Source organism: Acartia tonsa, chromosome 13, assembly GCF_053477335.1.
Source record: "Acartia tonsa isolate MP-2025a chromosome 13, ASM5347733v1, whole genome shotgun sequence".
Classification (NCBI taxonomy): Eukaryota; Metazoa; Arthropoda; class Copepoda; order Calanoida; family Acartiidae; genus Acartia; species Acartia tonsa.
This window is the reverse complement of record NC_137272.1, coordinates 5,492,720-5,518,134: the sequence shown is the minus strand read 5'-3', so window position 1 is coordinate 5,518,134 and position 25,415 is coordinate 5,492,720. Positions and strand designations below refer to the sequence as shown.

Genomic DNA, 25,415 nt, shown 5'->3' with positions numbered 1-25,415 from the left:
GATTAGCACAGAAGGCTTGACTTGATAAGCCGCTGCGTAGCAACTCTGTGTAATGCCCGTCCGTATGCTGCCGTCTTACCACAGTAGAATTAAAAGCTTTCCCGAAAAGCAAAACCTTATACAGTATACACACTTTTAAACAAGGACAGATATATCCTATTTTGTATAAGTACTAGTGGCCTCTAGGTGTACTTAAGGATGTGAGAGTTGAATTCATTAACCCAATTTTTTATTTTAGATTTATTTTTAATTGATTTCTTTAAATTGCACCAACAAGCATGGCAATAAAATTAAGGGTCATTTACTTGGAAACTGTAAAAACAACAAAAAAGTTAAAGGATGGTTTTTTACTATTTTTGGGGATTTTACCTCCACTATTCCAAGACAAATCGCCCATAGGATGAGGATAGTAGAGGATCGACTTCCTCTAAAGTGTCCCTAGGGGCGAAGCCGCTATTTATAATACAAAAAAAATATCTAGTATGTTTGTGTTGTAAGCCTTGTATGGTATGTAAGAAAGGAGACTGTAAAGTAATTGCTAACAATTGCTACAAGTAAACAAATAATAATGTATAATTTGCTAATTAGAAATTGAAATAATTTAGAGTTGTATTTTTTAACTTATCCTCCATTGAAAAAAAACCTTCAGAATTCTTTTTTTGGAATATCTCTATCCCTCTCTGACAAATATGCAATGCCAATGTGTTAGTGACAATCAAGTATTTTTTTCATCAAACATTGCAACATTGTATTGTCAACCATTTTTTTACATATTTTTTTGCCCTTAGCCTCACTTTTTTTTCAACAGACGCTGCCTTGCAACAATATTTATGAACAAATTATAATCTCAGATGTTAAAAATTCTGGCTGAAAATATCATTTTTTTCACTTTTTTTCTTCATATTCCGCACCAGCAAACTCGATCTAGCCATCAAAATGCGCGGCTTCCATCAGAGAGAGAGGTGCCAATGATCTGTTTATTACACTAGTTCCCAAAGTTTTCCAATAACGTTTTCTTAATCGTTGGTTTAATAATTTTGGGGACTTAGTGAATTCTAATTGGTTGGTTTATTAAGTTGAGTGTTCAAACGTTTTAACCACTAATTTTTAACTGTAGAAGGGGTTATTTTGTGTTTCATCATTGGGGAACTACATCAATTTATCGGCCATTGTCTTATCCCTTGAGATCTGTGGGTTGTTATACACTTATTACAGCAAGATGAAGCTACCAGATAAAACGATTAGCCAAGAAGGGAGTGTTCATAGGGCTGTTTATTACACCAGTCCCCAAAGTTTTATGATAACGTTTTTTTATTCATTTGCATAACATCTTTGGGGACTTTTAATGAATTTTGATTGGTTGGTTTATTAAGTTGAATGTATAAACGTTTCAACCACTAATTTTTAAAACTAGATAAGAGTAATTTTGTGTTTCACATTGGGGATGTACATCAATTTATCGGCCATTAACTTATCCATTAAATTGCAAACCCTTACCTCTCCACTAACATCATCCATAGGTTGTGTTGTTGGCAAAGTTGAAGTTGTGGTTGTTGTTGTAGTAGTTGTTGTGGTGGTAGTTATAACTTTTTTCAAACCAAAATCTCCTTCAAATTTTTCTCTGCCCTTCTTCTAAAAATTAAATTATTGTCATAATTTTAATAGTATTAAATAGGAAGCTTTATATAGTTTCTATAAAAAATTACGTCATACTTGCCTACCCTTAGTCAATAAAAATGTATTCTAGCGCCATTGGCAATTTAGTCTGTTTTTGGTCTATCATTGGTCATTTGTATTGCAAGACGTCACTCTTTTATAGGCACTATAAAGAGCTTCTCTAGTAGTAATCTCATTAGTTTTTGCAATAGTATTTTTTGCAAGTTTAAGTGAGATTTTTCATATCAATTTTAACAATTTGGTGTAATCCAAAATAAACAAATTGATTAGGTTTCAATCATCTCTTTTAGTCGTTGTCGCCAAATTTTTACAATTTGAATATTAAACAGTATAATGACTTGTACTATTAGGCACAAATATTTTAAGCGAAGCTTCTTCATAATCAAGTCCTAAATAGTAGGTATGATTAGGCAAACTTCATACCCAAGCAATTTTGCAAAATATTATAACTCAAGCTAAGATTTCTGTTTTATAAATCTAAAGCAATTGCTCTTTGCATTTGTTAAATTTCATTATAATTTTTTTCTGATCAATTGAGTTTCGCTTTTATGGATGTTGTCATCCGTGTTGTTTTATACTTACCAGATAAACATTAAATTTAGTCCTGGACATTTTCTCTTCTTGCCTGTCAGAATTCAGGTTAAATATCATTTCATAAATATATCATAAATCTTATATTCAACAGAATGTACTCTAAACTATAAGTTATTTTCAATCTTCTACCCTTATAATAAAGTAACAGTATGATTGTTTGTCTATCTGTCTGTACCAGTCCAAAGAATCTCGCTAACCGCTAAACCGATATAGCTCTCCTTTACAGGATAGCTTCTCATAAGTCCTGGAAAGGTTCATAACTCTTTTTTGAGAGGATACCACCACCCTCCCAAGAGAAATCACCCCTAGAAAAGCTCGTAAACTGTATTGACCAATCGAAATGAATATATGAAATATACGGATATATTTAGATATGAAAATTTGTTGTCAATTTGGATCTTATTTGTTGGTTCGTTCATCCAGTTGGATAGGAGGAGATTGGGTAAAGGGGGTGCATTATAATATATTGATTTAAAGAAATGTTTTTTTTTGCAAAGCATTAGATAATCGAATAAAGGCAAATGAGCAGATTATTTGGAGGAGTTATTTTGAAAAAGTTATACCACCTAGCTGTTTTAATTATTTATCTAACTATTATAGTGTAGCTTTTACTACTAAAAACAAAATTTAATTTCCCAAAAAAATATATTGCATTATATTGAAATAAACTCAACAAATATTTGTTTTAATGTTATAATTTGGTCTTTTCAATGTTTGGTAACAATTCATAAAATTGGTAGCCACACAAATGCAGGGATATAAAGGGATAAGACAATGGAAGATAAGATTATGTACATTCCCTATGATGCTACACAAATTACCCCTTCTGTAGTGGTTGAAACGTTTGAACACTCAACTTAATGATCCAACCAATCAAAGTTGTTAAGCCAACAAATAAGCAAATGTTTTTATAAAACTTTGGGGACTAGTGTAATAAAATTCAAGTTAGGGCTTCTCAGCCGCGCGTCAGCCGCGTGTAAACCACAATGAAATCGTCATATTAAAACTTTAAATTTAGCTGTGTGTCTAAAACAGACAAATCACCTTTTTTGGAAAACAGTAAAAGTGTCGAATTATGACGTCAGAAAAAATTAACAATTAACCAATGAGAGGCCGCTATATATTTTACCATTGTGAATACTGGCTTCTCATTGGTTAATTGTTATTTTTTTTTGACGTCACAGTTCGACACTGTTTTCCTTTTTTTTAATTTGAGGCTGATGTGCGGCTTAAACGTGGCTGTCGATCCCTGATTTGATTAAAGAAACGAACTCCTTGACACAAAATTGCTCGATTATTGTATTTGTTTTTGCTTTGTTAGTGTTAACTTACCAATAGAAAGGGCAACATACTTTTAAACAGTCATTACAAAGTTAAGGTTAGTATGTATAATTTAAAAAGCATAGCAACTCTATAATCATAACCAGAAAGTCAGTATGTTCATTTCACCTTTTTTAGGCTTTTCTACATAATTATGTTGTATGGTATAATTGTTCTATTAAGTTAATTTCTGGAATTATATTTCCTACCATGATTAGGCATAGCACATTATTACAGAATACCATAGAATAAGGAGAAATAGAAATGAAAACCCTAAATATTTCTGGGAAATTTGAAGGAATCTTTGACTTGCGCAATAAAGACAATAATGATAAAGTACAAATCACAATGACTAGTTGGACAAAACTAGAAAAGTTTAATTTGTATCAACATCTAATATAAGAAACATAAGAGCGCAACCTAGTTTTATAATATAAATATTGAGACCAATATTTTGTTGTAAATTTTCTTACATAATTATTTTTTTAAGGCTTAATATGCACATTAAATTCATTTTTAATCCATTGTGAATAGGGAAGAGGAAGCTGGAATCTTGGCTCGTGGCTTTTAGTAAATCATTGGAAAAGAAATTTATTTTGAATATTTTTTCTGAATAATTACTGAAATCATGTTATTTACTAACAGCCTTGTAGCCGTTTTGGTCTTTCAAAAGTTCCAATTTTACTTCAGGCTAGCCAGGCAGAATCTTCTACCTGGATTCTATTCTATACTTTATCTTCTTTGCAGAATACAGAGGAGAATACTTAAAAAAAACGTTTGCCCCACTAAAATCAGTTTGCCTCACTAAAATTTTAGTGAGACAAAATTATCCCCTCTAAATTTTTAGTTTTCCTCACTGATTTTATTGGGGCAAACTGATTTTAGTAGGGCAAAAGATTTTAAGAATTCACCCCAGGTCTTAAAATGTTTACCTGTATTTAAGCTATTTTTTACTATATTAATTGTTCTATAACTAGATAATCTTCTTCTTCAATAACAATGTTACTGGTCATTTGTCTGATTTGCTGAGCTTCCCTTTAGTCAATGTTGTCATTCTTGTTATCAATATGTTTAGTTTAAGTTGTAAATTGATCAATTAAGCTTAAATAGAATAATATTCAATGATAAAAAAGTTTTCTTTCATCAAAACCAATTCATAATAGATTATTGTTAGTTATCAAAAGTTTATATACACTACAACATTTATAGAAAGAAGTTTGACTAGAGTGTACAACTATTATGTATACATTCTTATATTACATAGTATCTTAACAAAGTAGTCTACAAATCATAGAATTATAAAAAAAAATGTCTCAAAATCTAAAAGAATTGGTTTGTCAAGTGGAAATATATCCTATTCTGAGCTGTATTTTAAAATATCATTTAATGTTATGATTCACTTTTTATATTTTGAGAAATTGGTTGCAATTTCTTAGTCTTCAGATATGGATTGGATAAGAATCTCATTTCAAGTTGCCTGTTTCGGAATATTTGTCTATCAGGAAAATTTAAGGATGAAAAAAAATTGATCATTAATATCATATTGTTTATTTGTATAATAGAAATATTAATACACATAGACAAAGGTCATCTAATTTTTTATAAGGATATCATTTCAGTTTTACCTTAAAGTTGCATAATTAGATGTATGAATCTGTATTCAAATTTTCAAAATATTCAACTGTTGAGCAACAATCCACAATGAAACTATCTGAAGTTGAGATTCCTGATATCTACATATGTAACAAAGATCAGTTTAATTTGCACAAGTCACTGGAGTTTGGATACACTCATCAGAGTTACTTCCTCGCAGGAATGGCAGGAGTAGAAACTAAATTTGAAAAAGCAACCTGGGGAGGAATTAGTGGAGAATCTAACTTCTCTGATCTAATGCAAAAATTTTATGGTGTTGAGGAAAATATGTATGACTCTTTAAAGGTCAATTTTTATGACGATGAGGTAAAATTATTTTCAAGTAGTAAATAACTCTTTTTATCCTGTTTTGTCAACTTATCTTAAATTTCAGGGTAGGAAAACACCAAACATGGATACTGTATTTACCCTTGCTTTTGGAATGTGCAAAGTTGTGAGGGATCTTGATATAACAACTAAATTGATGATTTACTCTAATAAGTCTTTAGATGTAATGATTGTCAGTCCTAAAACTAGCAATTATCTCAGGTAAAGAGATAATCAAAGTTTTGATGTGTTATGCATTCCAAAATAAGTATACGGATCACTCAATGATTCATTTTAGAACTAAATAACCTTTATTTCATTAAATATTGTTTTGAATTACATTTGCATTTACAGGATTTCATATGACAAAGATGCAAGAGTTAGGATTGGACCAGTAACAGGAACACCAAAGTTTGAGACAATATACACAGAAATAGACCTCATCTGGCACAATTATCTACTCCAGAAAGACAAAACTTGCACTGATTATCAGAGTCACAAGTATACATATGAAGAATGTACATCTGGACAATTAGAGAATCTACTTTTGAATGAGCTTGGTTGTTTGCCACCCTGGTTCACAACTTCAAATGTAAGATATCATTCTAATGATATTTATTTTAGCATTCTGCATCATTATTAATAAAGAAATTCAAGTCTCATAACTCATATCTAAGCAATAAATTGTAACTAAAAAAATGTATTTAGGTATCTAAGGTATGTAAAAACCTTGAAGTGGACAAATCTGGTAAAGTAGAGACTGAACTATGGCTAATGATAACTAACCAGAAGCTCGAACGAACAGATTGTAAGCAACCATGTGAAAGGTTAGAAGTGCGTGTAAACAAGGTCTACTATGCAGATTCTAGATATGACAAAGCCAGTCTGCATCTCAAATTTGTTGATCCTGTGAAGGTGATTACCGAAGAATATGCCTGTGATGCTTTCTGTCTCATTGTTGAATTAGGTAAGTATTTGGAAATAAATAAAAGTGACAAAAGAAACGGCCTCAACTAAAATCTCAAAATTAATTAATTGTTAGGTACCTCCCATGAAAATAGTTCAGAAGTTTCAATGTAAAAGGGAGTAAGATTGATCAAGTAGTTTATGACACCTTTTGATAAAGAAAGACTCACACAGACAAAAAAAAAACATCTTGTGATTAAAAGGTGTAAATTTTAATTACAAATGTTTTTATTTATATATTATTTCATTATTTAGGTAGTGCACTTGGATTATGGCTTGGATTTTCTGCACTGAGCATCCTGGACATTATTGTGGACATCTGGAAGATGGGATATGAAAAATGTCAATGTAACAAAAAATTATATTAGTTCCAAACTAATATTGATTAGGTAACATATAAGTGTCTGTGTGTCTGTTTGTCTGTACCAAAGGATCTCACTAACTGCTAAACTGATCAGGTTCTCCCTAACTGGGTAGCTTCTCATAAGTCCCAGGAAAGTTTATAGTTATTCATTTAGTGGAGGGTACCACCGCCCTCCCAAGAGAAAGCACAAAAAAAATTTTAAAAATTTTTACATACAGACTTGAACACAGCATAGTCATGTTATGTATTATTAAGTGTCACTAGAGGCCTCTAGGGGCGTAGCTGCTAGTATTAGATAAACTATTTTCAAATAATCTCTTGCAAATACTTAAAATTTATTTTGTATACCTTTACACTTTTTAAACAGTATTTAGCCTACTAAAGTAATATAAAAAAGAAAATAATTTTGAAGAAATGTATTTCCTAGCAGCTTGAAGCGGAGTCATAGTGGTTGTATTCTTGTGAACATCTTCTGGTAGAAACTTAAATAAAAATCTTATTTCATAATTGTAATTATTTTGAAATGCAATGTTTAATCTTTTATATTTCTTTCTTACTTAAACTGTACTATTACCTCATAAAAAGTTTTAAATTCTTTTCTTTTTACAAAGTTTTAAAGTAATAAATATTATGGAACATTTAGTATCCAATCCAATATTTCAAATACATTGTAAAAATTTATTTCATCCAATTATACTCACAAAATTTTCCAACGAAACATGTAATCATATAAATTACAAAATATTTTAATTTTGTAATTATCAATTCATTGGTAATTATTTTACAATTAAAAGACTAAAATAATTACCAATTTGCACAAAGGATGGTAGGTAACAGCACACAGTTTGTCAAGTTCTTCATTCTGCAAACAAAAACAGTGTATATGATTTTGTAGTTATTGTGGGATTTCATGGGTGATAATGTTCTGAATTGGAGATTAATAAAAACATTTTTACATGATAAAATTTAATTATGAAAGATTTTTGGGTGAAATTCAGGTTTATTGTTTTCTATGTTTACTAACCTTTTTAGATTGTAGAGGTGTAACAAAGTTCAATGATTCCTTAGTACTTGTCTCATCTTGGATTTCATTTTCTACATTAATTTGATGAAATTGACTTCTATGCTGAGACTCTTGTTGATAGATTTTGACAGGTGTGATCATTAGGTATGGCTTGGGTGTTGTACTTGCAGGTTTATATTCTGAACACAAAAAAAATTCTCATTTGATAGGTTTTATTTCAGGAAAATAGCCCAAAACCAACTCATAACTCACAAAGTTTTTTTTCCTCAAAATTTCACATTCCAAATGTACTATCTATTTAGAAAAGCAGTTTCTTCAAATAAAAATTAAATACCTTCAAGATGGCCGAATTTCTGTTGGTAAAAATGACTAATTTCTGTAGAATCTTCAGTCAGCCTGGCTCTGCTCCCCTCCATATTTACATCTCCCCCCTCCCAGCCAGTCCGCTCCGACAAAGGTGACAACTTTTGTTTGAATTCTTCATTTTGATTTATGTGTAAATTTGATGATAATGAGGAATCTAAAATATAACTATCATTAATAAAAAATCCTTATTACACATTCTAAAACATGTCCCAATTACAACCACAAATTTAAAATTAAATTTCTAAAATTTATGAACCTTTATATGGAAGGTAACTGATTTTCCTTTGCGTCATCAAGATACTCTATAACCAACTTATTTGAGCCCCATGTATAATACATAATTTGTAAAAGTTATTTATCACATTGTATTACAAACAGCTTTCCACCGTTCTAAAAGATATACAATTATAAGATTCAAACCAATTTTTTTAGCCCCCAGATGCCAAATGCATAGAGTAAAAAAGTTGGTTTTAATCTTATGATTGTTCATTTTTATTTTCGTAGAAGGCTGGATATAATACGATGCTATACATAATATTTCAGTATGCCGAATATTAATCGATTTCAAAGCGATACTGAAAAAACAATTACTTTTTATAAATGAATGGAAAACTAAATATCCCATGTCTTAACACGGCAGGGTGGACGTAGGAGTTGTTTGTTAATCTTGATTCATGGATAAAGGATGATAAAGATAGTTTTAATTGAATCCTTTAATGTTCCGAAGGGATGATTTTGTTTTTCATAAAATTGAAATGTTCATCAATTTATTGTCCATTAACTTATCTCTAAGACCCCTGCTTAGAACTGGTAACTAAACCTTTAGGTAATATGAAACACAGAGAAAAAGAAGACAATGGGCTGTTTATTACACCAGTCCCCAAAGTTTAACAATAACGTTTTAATTATTTGTTGGCTAAACAACTTTGGGGACTTTTAAAGAATTTGGATTGGTTGGTTAATAAGGTTAAGTGTGCTTTCGTTTCAACCTCTAATTTTAATCTGAAACAATTAATTGGCAATTGTCTTATCCCTTTAGATCCCTGGGTAACCAACCCTTTAGATAAATAGCTATATGAAACAGCATTAACCACGAAGTCTGCATGCAGTAGTTACTGCGGTCATTAGTTCCAACACAAAAAAACTAAAATTTCATAAATCTTTAAAAACGAATCTTTTCTATAATTAGGGTCAGTCCGTCCGTCTGTAACAGTTAGCTCTTTTCATTAATTTAGACATGTTAAAATTGGCCAATCGATTTAAAACTTTGCATTATGATTCCTATAACAGTTAGGTACAATTTAGAAAGCATAACAACTATATAATCGTTTTTAGAAAGTCCGTACGTCCATTTAAAACAAGTTATTCATCTGATTTTTGAAATACTGATTCCTAGGACTATATAGTACAATAGTAAAGCTTCTCTATAATCAAGTCCTGAAAATGTAAGTATGTCCTTAAACAGAACCTTGTATTTAAGCAGTTTTGCAACAAATTTTATTAAAATCTTGTTCAAACTTATAAATTCATATTTTGCTTATTCAGTAATCAGTTCTGACTTTCTACAATTGTTAATGTTTGTTTGTCCTACCATTTCAGTGCTTTTATTTTGGATGTTTAGTTTTTAGCTAAAATCTCAATTTGGGCGATTATGTATGGACTTATTTAACCTTTGTTGGTTGGTTTTACGCATTTTACGCAATCAATTTACTTACACTTTGGTATAAAAAATTGCAAAAAAGGAATTTGCCGCAGGGTTCTAAAGCGATAAGACAATGGCTGATAAATTGATGTACACAACTACTTTTTCTTTTTTGATGGCAAATGGTAAATACTGGCCTATCATTGGTCATTTTTATTGAATGACGTTATTTTTATAGGCACTACAAGCTGCTTCGTTTTCGATTCTATCAAACTGATATTTCAACAGTATTAATTATTTGAAGACAGTTAATTCAGAGTCCGATTTTGTACAACAGTAAGTAACTACTAAAATACTCATTTTAAAAAATGCATTAATACTTTTCATCTCTAAGTTTTGTAAATCATAGAAAACCTTTTTAAAGGCATTTATGTACAAAATATGAATTATACAAAATCGGACACTAAATTAGCTGTGACCATATGATTAACATACTTAACAGATTACTAATTATTAATCATATGATGAATAAGGACATTTGCTTTAAATAAGATATCAAAGAGAAACTCATTTTAAAACTATTATCAAAGAAAAATATCTCACAATAAGGATTTAGGATGTTTTTGAGGGCTAGAAACTTCAGCTCCCCAAAAATGGGGGAAACTAGAATATTTAGTTGAAATGCTTTCTTCATTTGTGGATTTAGACAGCTAGGAGGGGAGGGAAATTGGACTATAAATTACACTGGTATCCATAGTTTTGGGCACTTTTATTGGTTATCTTTGATTACCATTGGGATGTATATTAATTAATTGTCCATTGCAGTATACCTTAAAATCGCTGGTATTCATGAAGCCATATTTGTTTAATTAATGGTGGGGGGTAGAGGCCTTAGACGTTACCTCTAGTAGGGTAGATAATAAAAAGCTTATTCAAATAAACTTGTTATATAAAATACGGAAAAATACGGAAAATAATAGCTACGATAATAATAAAGCTAACAGAAGAAGTGTCCTTTGAATATTGTAGCAAATAGTATATTCAAGCCACTTATCTTCTAGATCAGTTGTGCGTTCAACCGTTTAATTAGGTGTCCATTCACTTCTGCATATTTACACTTTCGTACAGTGTTTTTACCAGGGATTTAAAGGGATAAGACAATGGTCGCCTTAATGTTGTAGATCCCAAATATTAATACACAAAATTACCCTTTCTGTAGATTACAATAAGTAGTTGAAACGTGTGAATACACAACTTAATTAATTAACCAATCAAAATTTACTAAAGTTCCAAAAGTTGTTAACCCAACAAATAAGAAAATGTTATTATATAACTTTGGGTACTAGTGTAATCAGCAGTCCACTGTCCCTTCTCTCTCTGTTTTTAACAAAGTAAAATGACATGATAGAAATATGATATGAAAGGGATTTTAAAGGTTGAAAGTAAATAAAACCGCTTAATATCCTCTAGAATAGCACCCAGTCTAAGCCATAATGAAAAAGCATGTATTGCAGGGCTAACAAAACTGGAATTAAAATCTTATCATTTTACTATCCACAGAAAGTTGTATGTAATACGAAGCAATAATATACTATTACAATTTTTCTAGTTACCTATGGTTGAATGGGGTATGTTCTAAATTAGGGATTTGGAATTATTATATTTTCTCCCATTGCCTCAACCCTGTGTCCCTGCATAAAGTTTACCTTGCCATGTGTGTTCCGGTATCCGTGGACCTTCTTCTAATTCTGCAGGGCTGAAAATAAAACAAAAATTATTGAACTATCACTTTAAAATCAGCTCATAACAAGTATGACAACATCCATAACATGCCATCGTGGCTCAACACGTGTTGTATCAGCTTGTCGAATCTAGGGCCAACACCGCGTCATAACTTGTTATGGTTCCTACTGCTGCTATGTCAGGTACGCGACATAAATAGTAAGAGCAGAGCTGGATCTTTAAATCGTTTTTATAGTGCGCTGAATCGTGGCGATTCAGAGGTGAACCGTAGGTGCGCTGGTGGTTAGCCACAGCTCACCTATTAAACATTGATTTTTAATCGGTTTTCGGCACGGTGTTGTTAAATAGCTTGCGACACTCAATAAAATATCGATCCGCGCCAGTACAACTTTATTAGTTAAGCAGTGTCAGTAAGGTATTTTATATAAAATGCCGTGTCAGTATGACATTTTATATAAAACATTAATATATAATTTATTTAAAAATAACTATAAAAATGTTTTCACGATAGTTTTGCAATAGAATATTAAAGTAATTAAAAAAAATATTTATTTATTAAATAAATCACCCCGATTTAAACCGGCAACGCCACTCGGTGAGTGGCATTGTCGCGCCACTGGGTGCGCCAAATCGCCCATGCCATTTCCATTTAAAGATTGGTATTTAAAGATTTGATGGCGCGCTGAATGAATCGCCCCGGTTTGAATCACCTATAAACGATTTAAAGATCCAGCTCAGGGAGAATACCTTGGTCCATAAACAGGCGTAACTCACAACCATGCACAGTTAGGGTTGGTTGTCTGATGGATGTTACTTAACCTAATATCCTTTGTTGTTAGATTTTCACATCCCATTACACGTGGATGATGCTCTGAATTCTCTAGAAAATCACTTAAATCGAATGATAATATATCAGCAGTAATAGACTTTAACTCAAAGTCATCAATAAAATTGTCAACATTTTTATATGAACTTTTCTTTATACAATGTTGATTTCTATGAAACCATAAGTGCAAATTTAAAATCCCCCTCAATGGAGAAAATGTTGTTATTTAACTTATGGTGCATTTATTATAGTGGGGTGAATAAAAATCTTCTGTTTTCCAAAAATCTTCGAAATAATTAGTTCTGTTTTATTGTCTATAATGAAGTATCTAGCTATCAGCTAAATTAATAATGTTATTTACGATGTAGCTCCTCTTTGTCCATGGAAGGTTTATAACTATTTTGTGATATATCGCCTCCCAAAAAAAAATTTCCCCCCCCCCTCAAGAAAAAAAAAAAAAAAAAATACATTACAATAATCTATTTACTTTTTCTTTTTAAAACTGAAATTGAAAATTGGGTTGGGTTCATGTCAATTCCCTTCCACTCAAATGCCCCTAGAGGCCTATAGGGGAGTAGCTGCTGGTTCTTATTATGATAAATAACAGTTTAAAGTTTTGGTTTTACTTCTTTATTTATGGACATAATGATTCCTGTAAAATATAATTTTTAAGACAAGAAATTTATTTTATCTGCCTAACTTTAAAAGTAACGTTGTGTTTAATATCTTAATTTAAAATTGACCGGAAAGAAAGGTCACATTTAAGTAAACATCAACATATGGGCCATTATAGAGCTAAGAGGATATAAAAGCCATGGAAATTACTAATAAGAATTGTTCTATTGATGTAAAACATTACATTATAGTAAATACTTTAAAAACAGAGGAACTCTTCATAATGAAACTTATTCCATACTTTGATTTATTTTTTTTAATATTGGAATAGTTATTTATCGCATCTTATTATAAACAGTTTTTCGCGGATCATAAAATGAAAAATTATAGGATCAATATCAATAACCAGGGCCAATAAAACGGTTAATGATTTGATTTATTCTTTTGTAAAATTGTCTATATTACGATACGATTCATCATTTTTAGAAGCCATACTGGAAAAAAAATACTTATTCTTAAAACCCGTGTAGTTTCTCATCTTAAACAATGTATTGTATTATCAAGCAAGAAAATAGAACAATTACACAGTTATCGTTGCAGAAAAGTCAGGGATCTAAAGGGATAAGACAATGGCCGATAAATTGATGTACATCCTCAATAATGATGAACTAAATTACCCCCTTCTAAGAATTACAGTTAGTGATTCAAATGTTTGGATACTTAACGTAATTAACCAACCAATCAAAATTCAATAAAAGTCCCCTTGGTTGTTGAGCCAACGAATAAGAAAATGCGATTATAAGACGTTGGGGACTAGTGTAATAAACAGCCCAAAGTCCCCTTCCTCCTAGGGAAAAGCTTAGCTTCTATAAATTTTATTTATGGCTTCGAAACAGATCAATATCCGCTGAATTAGAACAAGCTGTCTATAAAACGATGCGATAAGTAACTAATACAACAAAATAAAATTCGTCATTTAGTTTTATTTGAAAATGTAAGTTGTTTTCTGTATAATGCCAAAGATCTCGGAAATTGCTGTTCCAAATGGGTTGGTTGAACTTTTATGAATATTTAAGGGTGGTTTTGGGCAATTTTTATGAAACATAACTTTTATTAAGCAAATCTTAAAACTAGCTTCTTAGTAGAGTCGTAGGCTAACAGCAAAACCATATTAGTTCTAATATACATTACACAGTATTCGTCCGTCCGTACTGCAATGTACATTGTCGTACTTGTTGAAATTATTATCAAAAGAGTACACTAGTAGTACAAAATAAACAATAGCTATTAGAGTAACAGCATGTACTAAATAAATAGATTGTCAATTATTGTTTACTTGTCATTGAATTTAATTTGAAAAAATGCTTGGGCTTTGTCTAAAATAAAAAAAATAAGCAAAAAAAAATAGGATCATGGAAAGAAAACGAAGAAGGCGGTTTCGTCGTATTTTCACAGTAGGTTTTCTCCTATCTTGCCCTGCGGGTGCCTATTTACTGGACCTGCGGGGCAATCATTAACATTTACCTAACCTAATCTAAAATAACTTATCAAAAGCTACTGTGAAAATGCGACAAAACTCGCTTCTTTGTTTTCTTTCCATGATCAAAAAAAAATCCATAAAGTACGTAACGTAATTTAAGATTAATTTATCAAATATAGACTTTGAAAAATCCGTAAAAATGCATTTAACATTTAATATGGTTTGGTCCAAGGGAAAAAAATGTAGCACAGATAGATAATCAAAAGATAAATTAGAAAGAAGATGGTTGGATGGAGTATTAAGGTACAGGTAGTTTGTAAATGCAGTTTAGACATTGAAATTCAGATAAAGAAACATTTACATATTTGAATGAATTGATTTGTTGTTTGATGAATTAATGAACCAAACATAAGGATTGTTGTTGAATAGATGATTGAATGGTAGTAAACATGTTGTTTCAATTGGTGGTTGATATATTTTGCTACGTTTAATTTTAAAAATAAGGTGAATTTGATTTAGTTTGGGCTAAAAATTAAAAGTCATCAAAAAATTTTGGTTTAAAGGAAGGGATTTATTTTTACCTAACACACAATTGTATAAAAAAAATTATTTTTCCAGTATGGCTTCCAAATCGATTAATATCCACTGAATTAGAACCAGTTCTCAGCAATACAGAAAAATCATTTAAACATCGTGTTGCAGATTATTTTCTACAAATATTAAAATAAAATTCATAAAACTAATACCAGGGTTAATAAAATTAATGTGAATCTTAAAATTTTTCATCTATCAGCGGAAAGCTGTCTATAATACGATATGATAAATAACTATTCTACACAATTTGAACGGTTCAAAGATAAATAGATAGATAAATATATAAATAGTTTTACCTGAAAGCATCTGATCTTCTGCCGCTCTGCGGGGAACCAGTAACAAGCAGAGTTGGCCAGAAAAATAGTAATCCTAGAAACAATGTGTTTTTTATCAAATTAAAAGAATTACTTAATCTAATAAAACTCCTTAAGTGTTAATTTAGTTTATTTAAGCAATGATTTTTTCAAACAAGATGTGTGTTAAATAATGATTAAAGTTTAGATTTAAAAATTGGAATCATGGAAAGGAGACGAAGTTTCGTCGTATTTTCACAGTAGCTTTTGAAAGGTTAATTTAGGTTATGTTAGGTTGGGTAAATGTTAATGATTGCCCCGCACGTTTAGAGCCCCCAGCAAATGTGAGAAAATCTACTGTGTAAATACAACAAACCCCACAACTTCGTTTTTTTTTCCATGGTCCAAAAATTGTATCTTTTATGCTCCAAATTATGTACGTACTATATATAACAGACGTATATAAAACAATTATGAAAGTTATAAATCAAATTCTTTCAGGTATGCATGATAGAGGAAGAAAATTCTTAAAATCAGAAACAGCTGGGCTTTAAATACAAAGGCATTTAAGCCGTGATTGTGGCTCAATCAACATCCGCTCGTCGTCGGGGAGGTGATAGGTTCTAATATCGGCTTAACACCACGTCATAACTAAAGACGTTAAGATGGTTCCTTCAGCGTAGTTAGAATGTCAGAGTAGTTAAAAATAGGGGGAATGCCTTGGCCCAAAACAGGCGCAACTCATTACCATGCACAGTTAGGACTTCTCAGACAAAGGTCGTGCAATTAAAGAGTTAGTTGTCTGCTGGCTGTTACTTTACCTAATACCCCGAGTAGTTATCCTTGATTGTTGGACCTCAATGTAGAGTGTCACGGACAGCAGCCTCGCCCGTAAAAAGGCATACATAAGATCTAATCTCACCAAGTGATATTTGCATGGAGGAAGGGGACATTTTACTGGTCCCCAAAGTTTTATAAATATGTTCTCTCAAAACTTAAAACTATGGAATTTTTCTTGAATTTTTTATTGTATTGTACAAAACTTCAATGTAATACTTTTCGAATTTCATTGTATTATATTGGGGGAGGGGGGGGGGGCATTAAATTATCATCTATTGTCTTATCCCTTGAGATTGTTAGGGGAGGAATATTTTTTGCATAATGTTTTAGCAATACTATTTCTGACAGTTTTTAAAGATTTATATCCTAATTTGAGACAAAATTTATATACAATAAAAACATTATTTATCATGTTCAAATTCAATTTTGAAATTTTTGTTTTTTCAGAGTTTGAATAAATTTAAATTTTCCTCTTTTTATTATCATAATATTGTACAAAAAAAAAAGCCGGGATCGGCAGCCGCGCAGAACCCTCAAATTTAAAACGTTTGTGTGCAACAATAGAATTCAGAAGAACTAAATGTCTGTTTAGGTTTAGATATCCAGCTGAATTTCAAAATTATATTATAACAATTTAACTGAGGCTTACACGTGGCTGCCTGCCCTGCATAAATATATGACATAAAATACATAAGGAATTTGTCTATAAAAAGCCAAGCAATAAAAAAGTAAAAAAAAACATTATATATGGAAGTAAATATTATTACAGTTAATCCTTTTAATAAAGTAAAGGAGTAGCTTCTCATTGTTCTCGGAAATATTTATAACTATTTTGAGAAAGTTACCACCACTCTTCAAAGATAAATAGCCCCCCATTAACAAAAAATAAGTAAGTAGTGTTGGACGGACAAACATACACTTATACTGTAATATAGTTTAGTTATGCTTCGAAATAAAAAAAAACTGTAATAGATACAAATATTCTACTATAAAGTATGTCAAATATATGTCTTTTGAAGACTCATAAATAAAACATATTTAAATTATACTTTAAAATGTAAAAATAAGATTTTGTTGTTGTATTGTCTATAGTTCATACGCATTCTTTTTACTTTTTATGTGTAGCTGTGTTCAGTGCCCTATTAAGTCATAGTAGAGGGAAAGGCAGAGGAAAGAGAGAAAGAAACCCCTAGAAAAGAGATGGGGTAGAAGGTATTTTCTGACGTCAATAGAATAGGTCGGCCAAAAGCAGTGACATTTATCCCCATTTTGCCGGGGCACAATAGACAGCTACCAAGCGACAATTTTAAAGTTGAAGTAAATCATCTAAAAAGAAATTTCATACTTTTATAAATGCATTGCATATGAACCATACACAAAAAGAACTTATCATTATTTTAGTGCCTACAGCTAGTTTGGATATTAGTAAAACCAAATAGGCCTATTTCACAAACATACTTCTTTTAAATTCAAGTATTTCTACATTCTAACAGTTTTAACCTTTACATTTTTAGCATCAAAACAACGCTATAGTGGAAATTGCATTTATTTAAGATAGACTTTCCTTTTTAAAGTGCCTACGTCATACTGGCCTACCATTGGTCAATTAAAATGTATACTGGTCTGCCATTGGTAATTAAGTCTGTGTTTTGGCGTATCATTGGTCATTTGTATTGCACTATAAGGAGCTTCAATGAAAATCATGCCTTTAATTATTTTTCTCGTATTCATTCGAATCCGGTGGATAGGAACCGGTTCTCATTCATACGAAAAAACTATGTCTAGCATCGTATCATATCCAGTTTTCTACGAATATAGAAATGTACAATCATAAGATTAAAACTAGTTTTTTTAGCCGGTGCCTTTGGCACCACGGGGCTAAAAAAACTAGTTTTAGTCTTATAATTGTACATTCTATATCCGCGGAAAGCCGTTTATAATACGATACGAGAAATAACTATTCTGTGTTACATAAACGTCAAGTGTTAAGCAATGTTGCATTTAAATCAAACAAAGGGTTAATAACTTGTCATAATTAGTTAGATTATTCTAACAAATATGCAATATTTTAAGTGTCATAATATGCAATACAGATGAAAAATATAATTAAACATTGATTACATAATGTCTTGTCTTAATGAACGAAATAACCTCTTCTCTATGTTACAATTTTTGGTGGAAATGTTAGAACACTGCTAGAGGTTTGTACAACATGATCAATATTTGATAAGATAATGCAAAACAAAGTTTGAAAGCCAACGAATGAGCAAAAGTATTTTCCAAACCAGTATAATTCGGAGTAGAAGGGTTTCTTTAAATGATACTGTCAAAAAAAACCATCAACTATGCACTATTAAAGTATCATTATATGCAGAACAAAAAAAGTAAAAAAAAGTTATATACGAGAAATCTTTCAATAAAATGATTTGAAGAACTTTTACTTGCCATTAAATCTGAAGCTAGTAAAAGTGATGTCAAAAATAATTAATCAATGAGAGGCCAGTATGCACTGTAATTGACTAATAGTAAAATTTATAGTTGCCTCTCATTGGTTAATCCTAATCTGAATCAGCCACTTTTAATAGCTTCTTAAATCTTTATATAAATATTTCCAGAATGTCAAACAATTTATCTCATGGTTAATCTAAACCCCGAACCACTTCATTATGCAATCTACATTTTCCTGGATATTTTGTCTACGGTAGACCATAAGTGTACAGCTTTACAGTACATTGTTTCTATTTGTTAAAGCAACACGTATGATAAAAGAAAAAGATTCTGTTTAAAGTAAAATGCTTATATTTCAATCAAAATCTATATTTTTGTATTTTTTACCGATCCACTTCATTATGCAAATCAAAAGAAAATCAATGATAAAACGTTTGTTTTGCCCTTTTCTCCACTTTTAAAAAATAATTCTGATAAAATAACAATTTTTAAAGGGATTTATGCATTAATTATAATGAAAAACAGTTTAAGGTAGATTTTATTGATTTTTCTAAATAAGAAATAATTGAAAAAAAGAAATTCTATCCCTATCACTTTAGAGGACAGCTGCCGACCCCCGGTCTTATGGATGAAGCTAAATACATGTAAAAAATATAAATTTGCCTGAAAAGTATACAAAAATGTTTTTTGATGTGTTAAAAAAATCCATTTTAAAATCTTGATTTTGAGGATGATGGCCTTTAAGATGCTCTTACTGGTGGTGATGGTGAGCTAAATGTCATCAAAGTGCATGCCCTTGAGGAAAACTTATATATTGAACTATGGTCCAATTTTTGTAGTCATAGCAGCCTCCAGCCAAGCAATATTTAAAAAGAAAAAAATTGCAATTTTAATTACTAAAATTCATAAAGTAAATAATGTAGTTTTTAGATAATGGTTATATTTCATGTCGAGAGGCTCCACTGGAGGCTGCTATGACTACAAAAAATGGTACATAGGTTAATAGACAAGTTGTTGTAATGGTCATGTACTTAGATAACATTTAGCTCACCTTCACCACCAGTAAGAGCATCTTAAAGGCCATCATCCTCAAAATCAAGATTTTAAAATGGATTTTTTTAACACAATAAAAAACATTTTTGTATACTTTTCAGGGTAATTTTTATCTTTAACATGTATTTAGCTTCATCCATAAGACTGGGGGTCAGCAGCTGTCCTCTAAAGTGATAAGGATAGAATTTCTTTTTTTCAATTATTTCTTATTTAGAAAAATCATTAAAATCTACCTTAAACTGTTTTTCATTAAAATTAATGCATAAATCCCTTAAAATATTGCTATTTTATCAGAATCATTTTTTAAAATTGGAGAAAAGTGCAAAACAAACGTTTTCTCATTGATTTTCTTTTGATTTGCATAACATTACGTGTTGCTTTAACAAATAGAAACAATGTACTGTAAAGCTGTACACTTATGGACTACCGTAGACAAAATATCCAGGAAAATGTAGATTGCATAATGAAGTGGTTCGGGGTTTATTTAGGATAATAATAAATTGGAAAAATACAATTTATCTATAACTTTTTTATCCAGCTCACAACAAATTGACAAAGGAAAGGTTGTACAAAATAAAATAATAAATCATTGAGGAGCTAATTCACTCAGGGGTCTAAAGGGATAAGACATTGGCCGATAAATTTATGTACATCTCCAATGATGATACACAAAATTACGCCTTCTGTAGATTAAAATTAGTGGTTGAAACGTTTAAAACACTCAACTTAATAAAACAACAAAATTCACTTAAGTCACCAGTGTTGCAAAGCCAACGAAAAAGAAAAAGTTATTATAAAACTTTGGGGACTAGTGTAATAAACAGCCAATTGTCCTTTCTCTCTCTCTCTTTGATTAAAAAGGAAAGTGCTATCTTTTTTTCAGATTTTGGTTATTTTTGTAATATACATTAAAAAGGTCTGGAAAAAAATATAATTCATCTTTATTGGACCCTTGTGAACTTTACAATGTTTCACAATTTTGTGTACCAAAACTCTTTTACAAGTGGGTCTATAGTTATGTCTCTCTTATAAGGTTCATTAGCTTTAAGACTACCTAACATAATAATCGTATGTAAGCGTAATTTATTAATTTTTTTTTTTTTTGAGGGGGGGAAGGCCCAAGGGGGGCATTTTCATATGGATGGAGATACCCTCCACAAGTTGAAAACCTTTACTGGACCTATAAGAATCTTTTATGTTAGAGAAAACTGAATCGGTTCAGCGATTAGCGGGATCCTTCGCTGCAGACAAAAAAGCTTACTACCTTATATCATTAGCTAACAATATTTTTATTTAAAAACAGTTCAAAAATTGTAAATTTAAATGTCAGCTGTCAGCTGTGAATGTAAAATAAAATTTTTTTTATAAGCGGCAAGCGGCTGGGTAGCCTGCTAAAAATGCGATATAATAAGATACAGCCGTGGCTAGAGGACACTGGAAAATACGGCATATGACCAATTTAAACAGTTGTGAGTGTAAAGAAGTAAAATAAATTTATTATTCAAGCGGCAGGGTGGCTTGTTCTTGCGGTAAATGCGGCATACCACCGCGGCTGTAGAGCTATGGAGAATATTCTTCTATGTGTGTAAAACTACAGCATATGACCATTCGAAAAAAATGAAATACATAAAAACTAAAATAAAGCACTAGTGAATAATTCATAAAAATGTTTCTTGTAGTGTGCTATCATTTTCGCCAAATTGTCACATTGTAAAATCTTCAACAGAACCGCTTTTTTAGTTCTCATATTAGCACCCCTCATAGATATTAAATGTTGGGATGAAGGGGTCTTTGCCCCCTCAAAACTTTGAAACCCTTCATTTATCCCCCTCAAAAGAAAGAAAAATACATTATTTTATCCACCCCCCCCCCCAAGTCTTTGAAACCCCTCATTTTACCCCCCGCAAAATTCAAAGCTTGGACGTCCCTTCACACTACCCTTCCTAATTTATCAATTTGTCGTTTTGCGAAAATGACAATTTGAAGAAGTGATAGAACACCATTTTCTTACCTAAAAGAACAGAGTATAAATCCATTTTTATCTCTTTTATGTTCCAGTCTATATGAAGTAAAAAGTGTGAATACAATACAGCGTTTAAACAGTTTCAATTTTAATAGGAAAATATCTTTCTAACCTTTCGTATTTATAAGTTCAAACCCAGAGATTTAAAGTGAAAGGACAATTGCCGATAAATTGATGAATATCACAAATGATGATAAACAAAATTATCCATTCTGTAGATTAAAATTAACGGTTGAAACCTTTTAACACTCAGCTTAATGAACCAACCAATTCAAATTTACTAAAGCCCTCAAAGTTGTTAAGCCAACAAATAAGAAATTGTTAATATAAAACTAAAGGGACTAGTGTAATAAACAGCCCATTGTCCCCTCTTTCTCATAGAACGAATCATTAGTATTTTTTTGGATGGCAATTCCTACTTTGATTTAATTAAATATTTGACCAAAATGATAAACTTGCTGTATTGTATTGAAACCTATGGTTGTATATGCAGTAATACTTGGGTACAATCGGAGAAATTTATCTGTCTGCACTCTAGAGACATCTTACGGTGATTTTCTAAATTAAAAACATGATTTTAACTACACCATAAAAGAGTAGATAGTAGATAGACAGATTGATGAATGTATAGACTGATCATATAAAATAGATTTATGGAGAGTCAAATAGATAAATAGATAGTCAAATAGATAGATGGATAGACAGATATTTAAACAAATAGATAGATCACGGTTGGTTTTTTATTAAATGAATAAGTTAGGATACAATGTTTGGCACTTTCGATATAAGTAAATGATAATAACAAAGCCACAGAATACGATAATACCTTCAGAAAAATCGATGAAAATAGTTTTCATACTAAATTTTGTTTTTTTATATTTTTTCTAAAATGTCATGACAGAAGATGCAAAATGTCGTATTAGTTTTTTGAAAAAATTAATCTTCTCTGAAATCTAAATTATCAAAATATTTTTTTTGGTAAATGATTATACGATATATGTAAAACATTTTATCAGAAAGAAATATTTAAAATTGTGAAGTAGAAACCTGAATAATTTTTCTTGTGGAAATAGTTTTCTGCAAATGTTGATAAACATATGTCTGCTAGCATTAAGATGTTTGTACTGCCAATACACGTTGGGTTTTATTTAAAGAATTTCTTTAAAATGTTTTTTTTTTTACATTGTATACCAATAACGCAATAATTGCTATCAGAAAACCCCCGACTAAGACTCGCCTACGACCCGATCTTTTAGGATTGCTTTGTCATTTACATTTTTGAAAGTCTTTCAACAGTATACACAGCAAATTCTCTCTTTTTTAACTAACTTTCCGAATAATATACCTAAAGCATTTGAATGGACAAAGGCTATGCTAATATTTTTACCATTCAAGTTTATTTAATATTCTAATAAATAGCGCAACCCTCCAAGTTTATGACTACTTTTCATGAACATATGATCTAAAGAATAAGCTCTGACGCAATGTCATATAAGGATATTATAATATTCATTAAAAAAATTGTTATTTTTGCATATATGTTACATTTTACAGTGTTTTGGGGCTCAAAAGAAAGACAATTAAAAATTATTTCATATTATATAGTTTAAATTACATAAGATAACCTAGAAATAGTAAAAAATTCCCTTTCTTTTTTTGTCGCAAAAGAGAATTCAACAAAGATTTTCATTAAAAAACACCTTAGTGAAAAAATTAAAAAGTTTAAACATGGTCACAAAAAGATTCAATTAGTTTATTAAATGTTTCATTTTCAGCAAATGACGATTAATCTCTATGACAAAGAATAAAGTGTAAAAAGATATTCTCGTTTTAATTTTAAGCAACTTAAAATGCATTTTAATACCTTTTAATGATTTATTTTTTAAAACATCATTTTATAAAATGTTATTGATTTTTAAAGTTATATATTAGAATGTTTTTAAATTTTGTTAACATTTTGTTTTAAATGTAGAAAATTAGTAATTCTAAACATTCAAAAAATGATTTTATTAAATTTTCATCACTTAAATTGCATGTTTGATGAAATTTTCAACTGATAATTCAAGAAAAATCGTTTAGGTTTTATTATATTTTACTTTGAAATGTTAAAAAAATATATTATTGTCAAAAATGTGGAAGTTATACTTTCCTCAAAAAAAGACCTAAAACATGCAAATTAACACGTGTAATGAGATTTTTTTTCTTTCAGGTTTAATTTTAAGTAATTATTGATATTTTTTGTAAAAAGGATTTTATATAAAAAGTTTTAAAACTCGAGTTATGTAGTGGTTCTAAAAAAGGTTGCGAATTTATGCAATTTTCTTGCAAAAAAAATTTTCTAGGATTTTAAAAATAGCAAAGGGTGTTATTAGACGTACTTACAGATACAATTGCTAAGTCATTTTGGCCAAACACTAAAATAAAGTTTTGACATCTGAGGGTCTAACCGTGAGATGGATAGTCAAATAAATAGAAAGATAGTTAGATAGACAGATGGATAGATGTATAGAAAGATATATAGACAGATAGATAGATGAATAGACAGATATCTAGATATCTAGATAGATAGATAGATGGATGGATATATAGGTAGATAGATAAAAAGTTATATTGATGGATGGACGGGCAGATATATGGATAGGTATTTAGATGGATAGTCAAATAGATAGTTAGGTAGAAAGATAGATAGATAGATAGATATACAATATTTTCTGGACTAGGCACTTTAACTGCCGTTAAATCTGAATTTCACCTGATCAAAAAAAATTCTAGATTGTCCAAATATATATTTTATCAGGTAGATAGATAGTTAAATACATTGAAATAGTTAAATAGATAAAATATCTATAGATAGATACATTGCGCGCATAGATAGACATAAAATAAAATTACCTAGTTATTTTTTTGATGGTGTCAGATTAAGCTTTATGTTCTGTCATTTCTTCTTACATTTTGGTATTAAAAAGTCTGAAAATAAAATCATATATGATACATATACATTACATGTTTGACCTAACGTAATTTTTAGTTTTTTGTTTGCTTTTTGAATAAACTAATGGCTAAGCCCCTAGAGGCCTAAATGTTAATTTTTGGAGTGGGAGTTGTGGTGTTAATTTTAGTATTTTTTTAAGAAACAGTAAAATAATGCTTTTTCTTAGGTTAGAAATTTTTTTTCAAGAGCGATTTCACGTGGGAGGTTGTAGATACCCCTCGCTCAAAATAATTGCAAACCTTCCCTACACCAATAAAAAGCTTTATTGTAAAGGAATACCATATCGTTCCAGGGATTATGGAGATCTTATGCTTCACAAAGACAGACAGATAGACATCCTGTAACTTCTATATAAGGATTAAATAAAGCCTGACTATAATATCAATAAAATATTTGCCATAAATATAGTAATATTAATTTCGGTGTTCTAACAAAACCAAATATTTTTTAGCTAGCTACACTTTAAAATCAAAACTAAAAAGCAATAAAATTACACTTTAATGGAAGGAAAAAATACTTTTTTCAACACGAGTAAGAATCTTAACTATTATAGGTATAATGTCTTAAGCTTAAGATCTTGTTAGAACAAGATTAGG

At 30.4% G+C, this 25,415-nt stretch overlaps 2 protein-coding genes across 2 annotated transcripts in view; one reads left to right on the top strand and one right to left on the bottom strand.

The window, feature by feature from the left end:
• Positions 1-24,796, bottom strand: part of LOC145304425 (uncharacterized) — a 52,177-nt gene extending 27,381 nt beyond the window's left edge. The window contains exons 1-11 of the mRNA XM_080146304.1: positions 24,720-24,796; positions 22,303-22,385; positions 21,816-21,863; positions 15,467-15,539; positions 11,619-11,668; positions 8,239-8,424; positions 7,905-8,083; positions 7,689-7,742; positions 7,306-7,362; positions 2,260-2,304; positions 1,498-1,632 (exon numbers count right to left, since the gene is read on the bottom strand). Coding sequence (XP_080002430.1) covers positions 1,498-1,632; positions 2,260-2,304; positions 7,306-7,362; positions 7,689-7,742; positions 7,905-8,083; positions 8,239-8,424; positions 11,619-11,668; positions 15,467-15,539; positions 21,816-21,840 — 804 coding nt within the window. The 5' untranslated portion in view covers positions 21,841-21,863; positions 22,303-22,385; positions 24,720-24,796. The remainder of the gene's footprint in view (positions 1-1,497; positions 1,633-2,259; positions 2,305-7,305; positions 7,363-7,688; positions 7,743-7,904; positions 8,084-8,238; positions 8,425-11,618; positions 11,669-15,466; positions 15,540-21,815; positions 21,864-22,302; positions 22,386-24,719) is intronic.
• On the top strand, positions 5,293-6,884 carry LOC145304337 (uncharacterized). Its single transcript, XM_080146205.1, has 5 exons — positions 5,293-5,550; positions 5,618-5,772; positions 5,905-6,142; positions 6,259-6,517; positions 6,772-6,884. Exons 1-5 carry the CDS (start codon positions 5,293-5,295, stop codon positions 6,882-6,884), a joined length of 1,023 nt encoding a protein of 340 aa, XP_080002331.1.
• Positions 24,797-25,415: the final 619 nt, after the last annotated feature.

Excerpts from the sequence above, each read along its gene's own strand:
- LOC145304337 (XM_080146205.1), top strand. The coding sequence starts at position 5,293 with ATGAAACTATCTGAAGTTGAGATTCCTGATATCTACATATGTAACAAA. Across the intron at positions 5,773-5,904 it reads AAAACTAGCAATTATCTCAG|GATTTCATATGACAAAGATG; the intron begins GTAAAGAGATAA and ends TTGCATTTACAG. Across the intron at positions 6,518-6,771 it reads CTGTCTCATTGTTGAATTAG|GTAGTGCACTTGGATTATGG; the intron begins GTAAGTATTTGG and ends TTCATTATTTAG.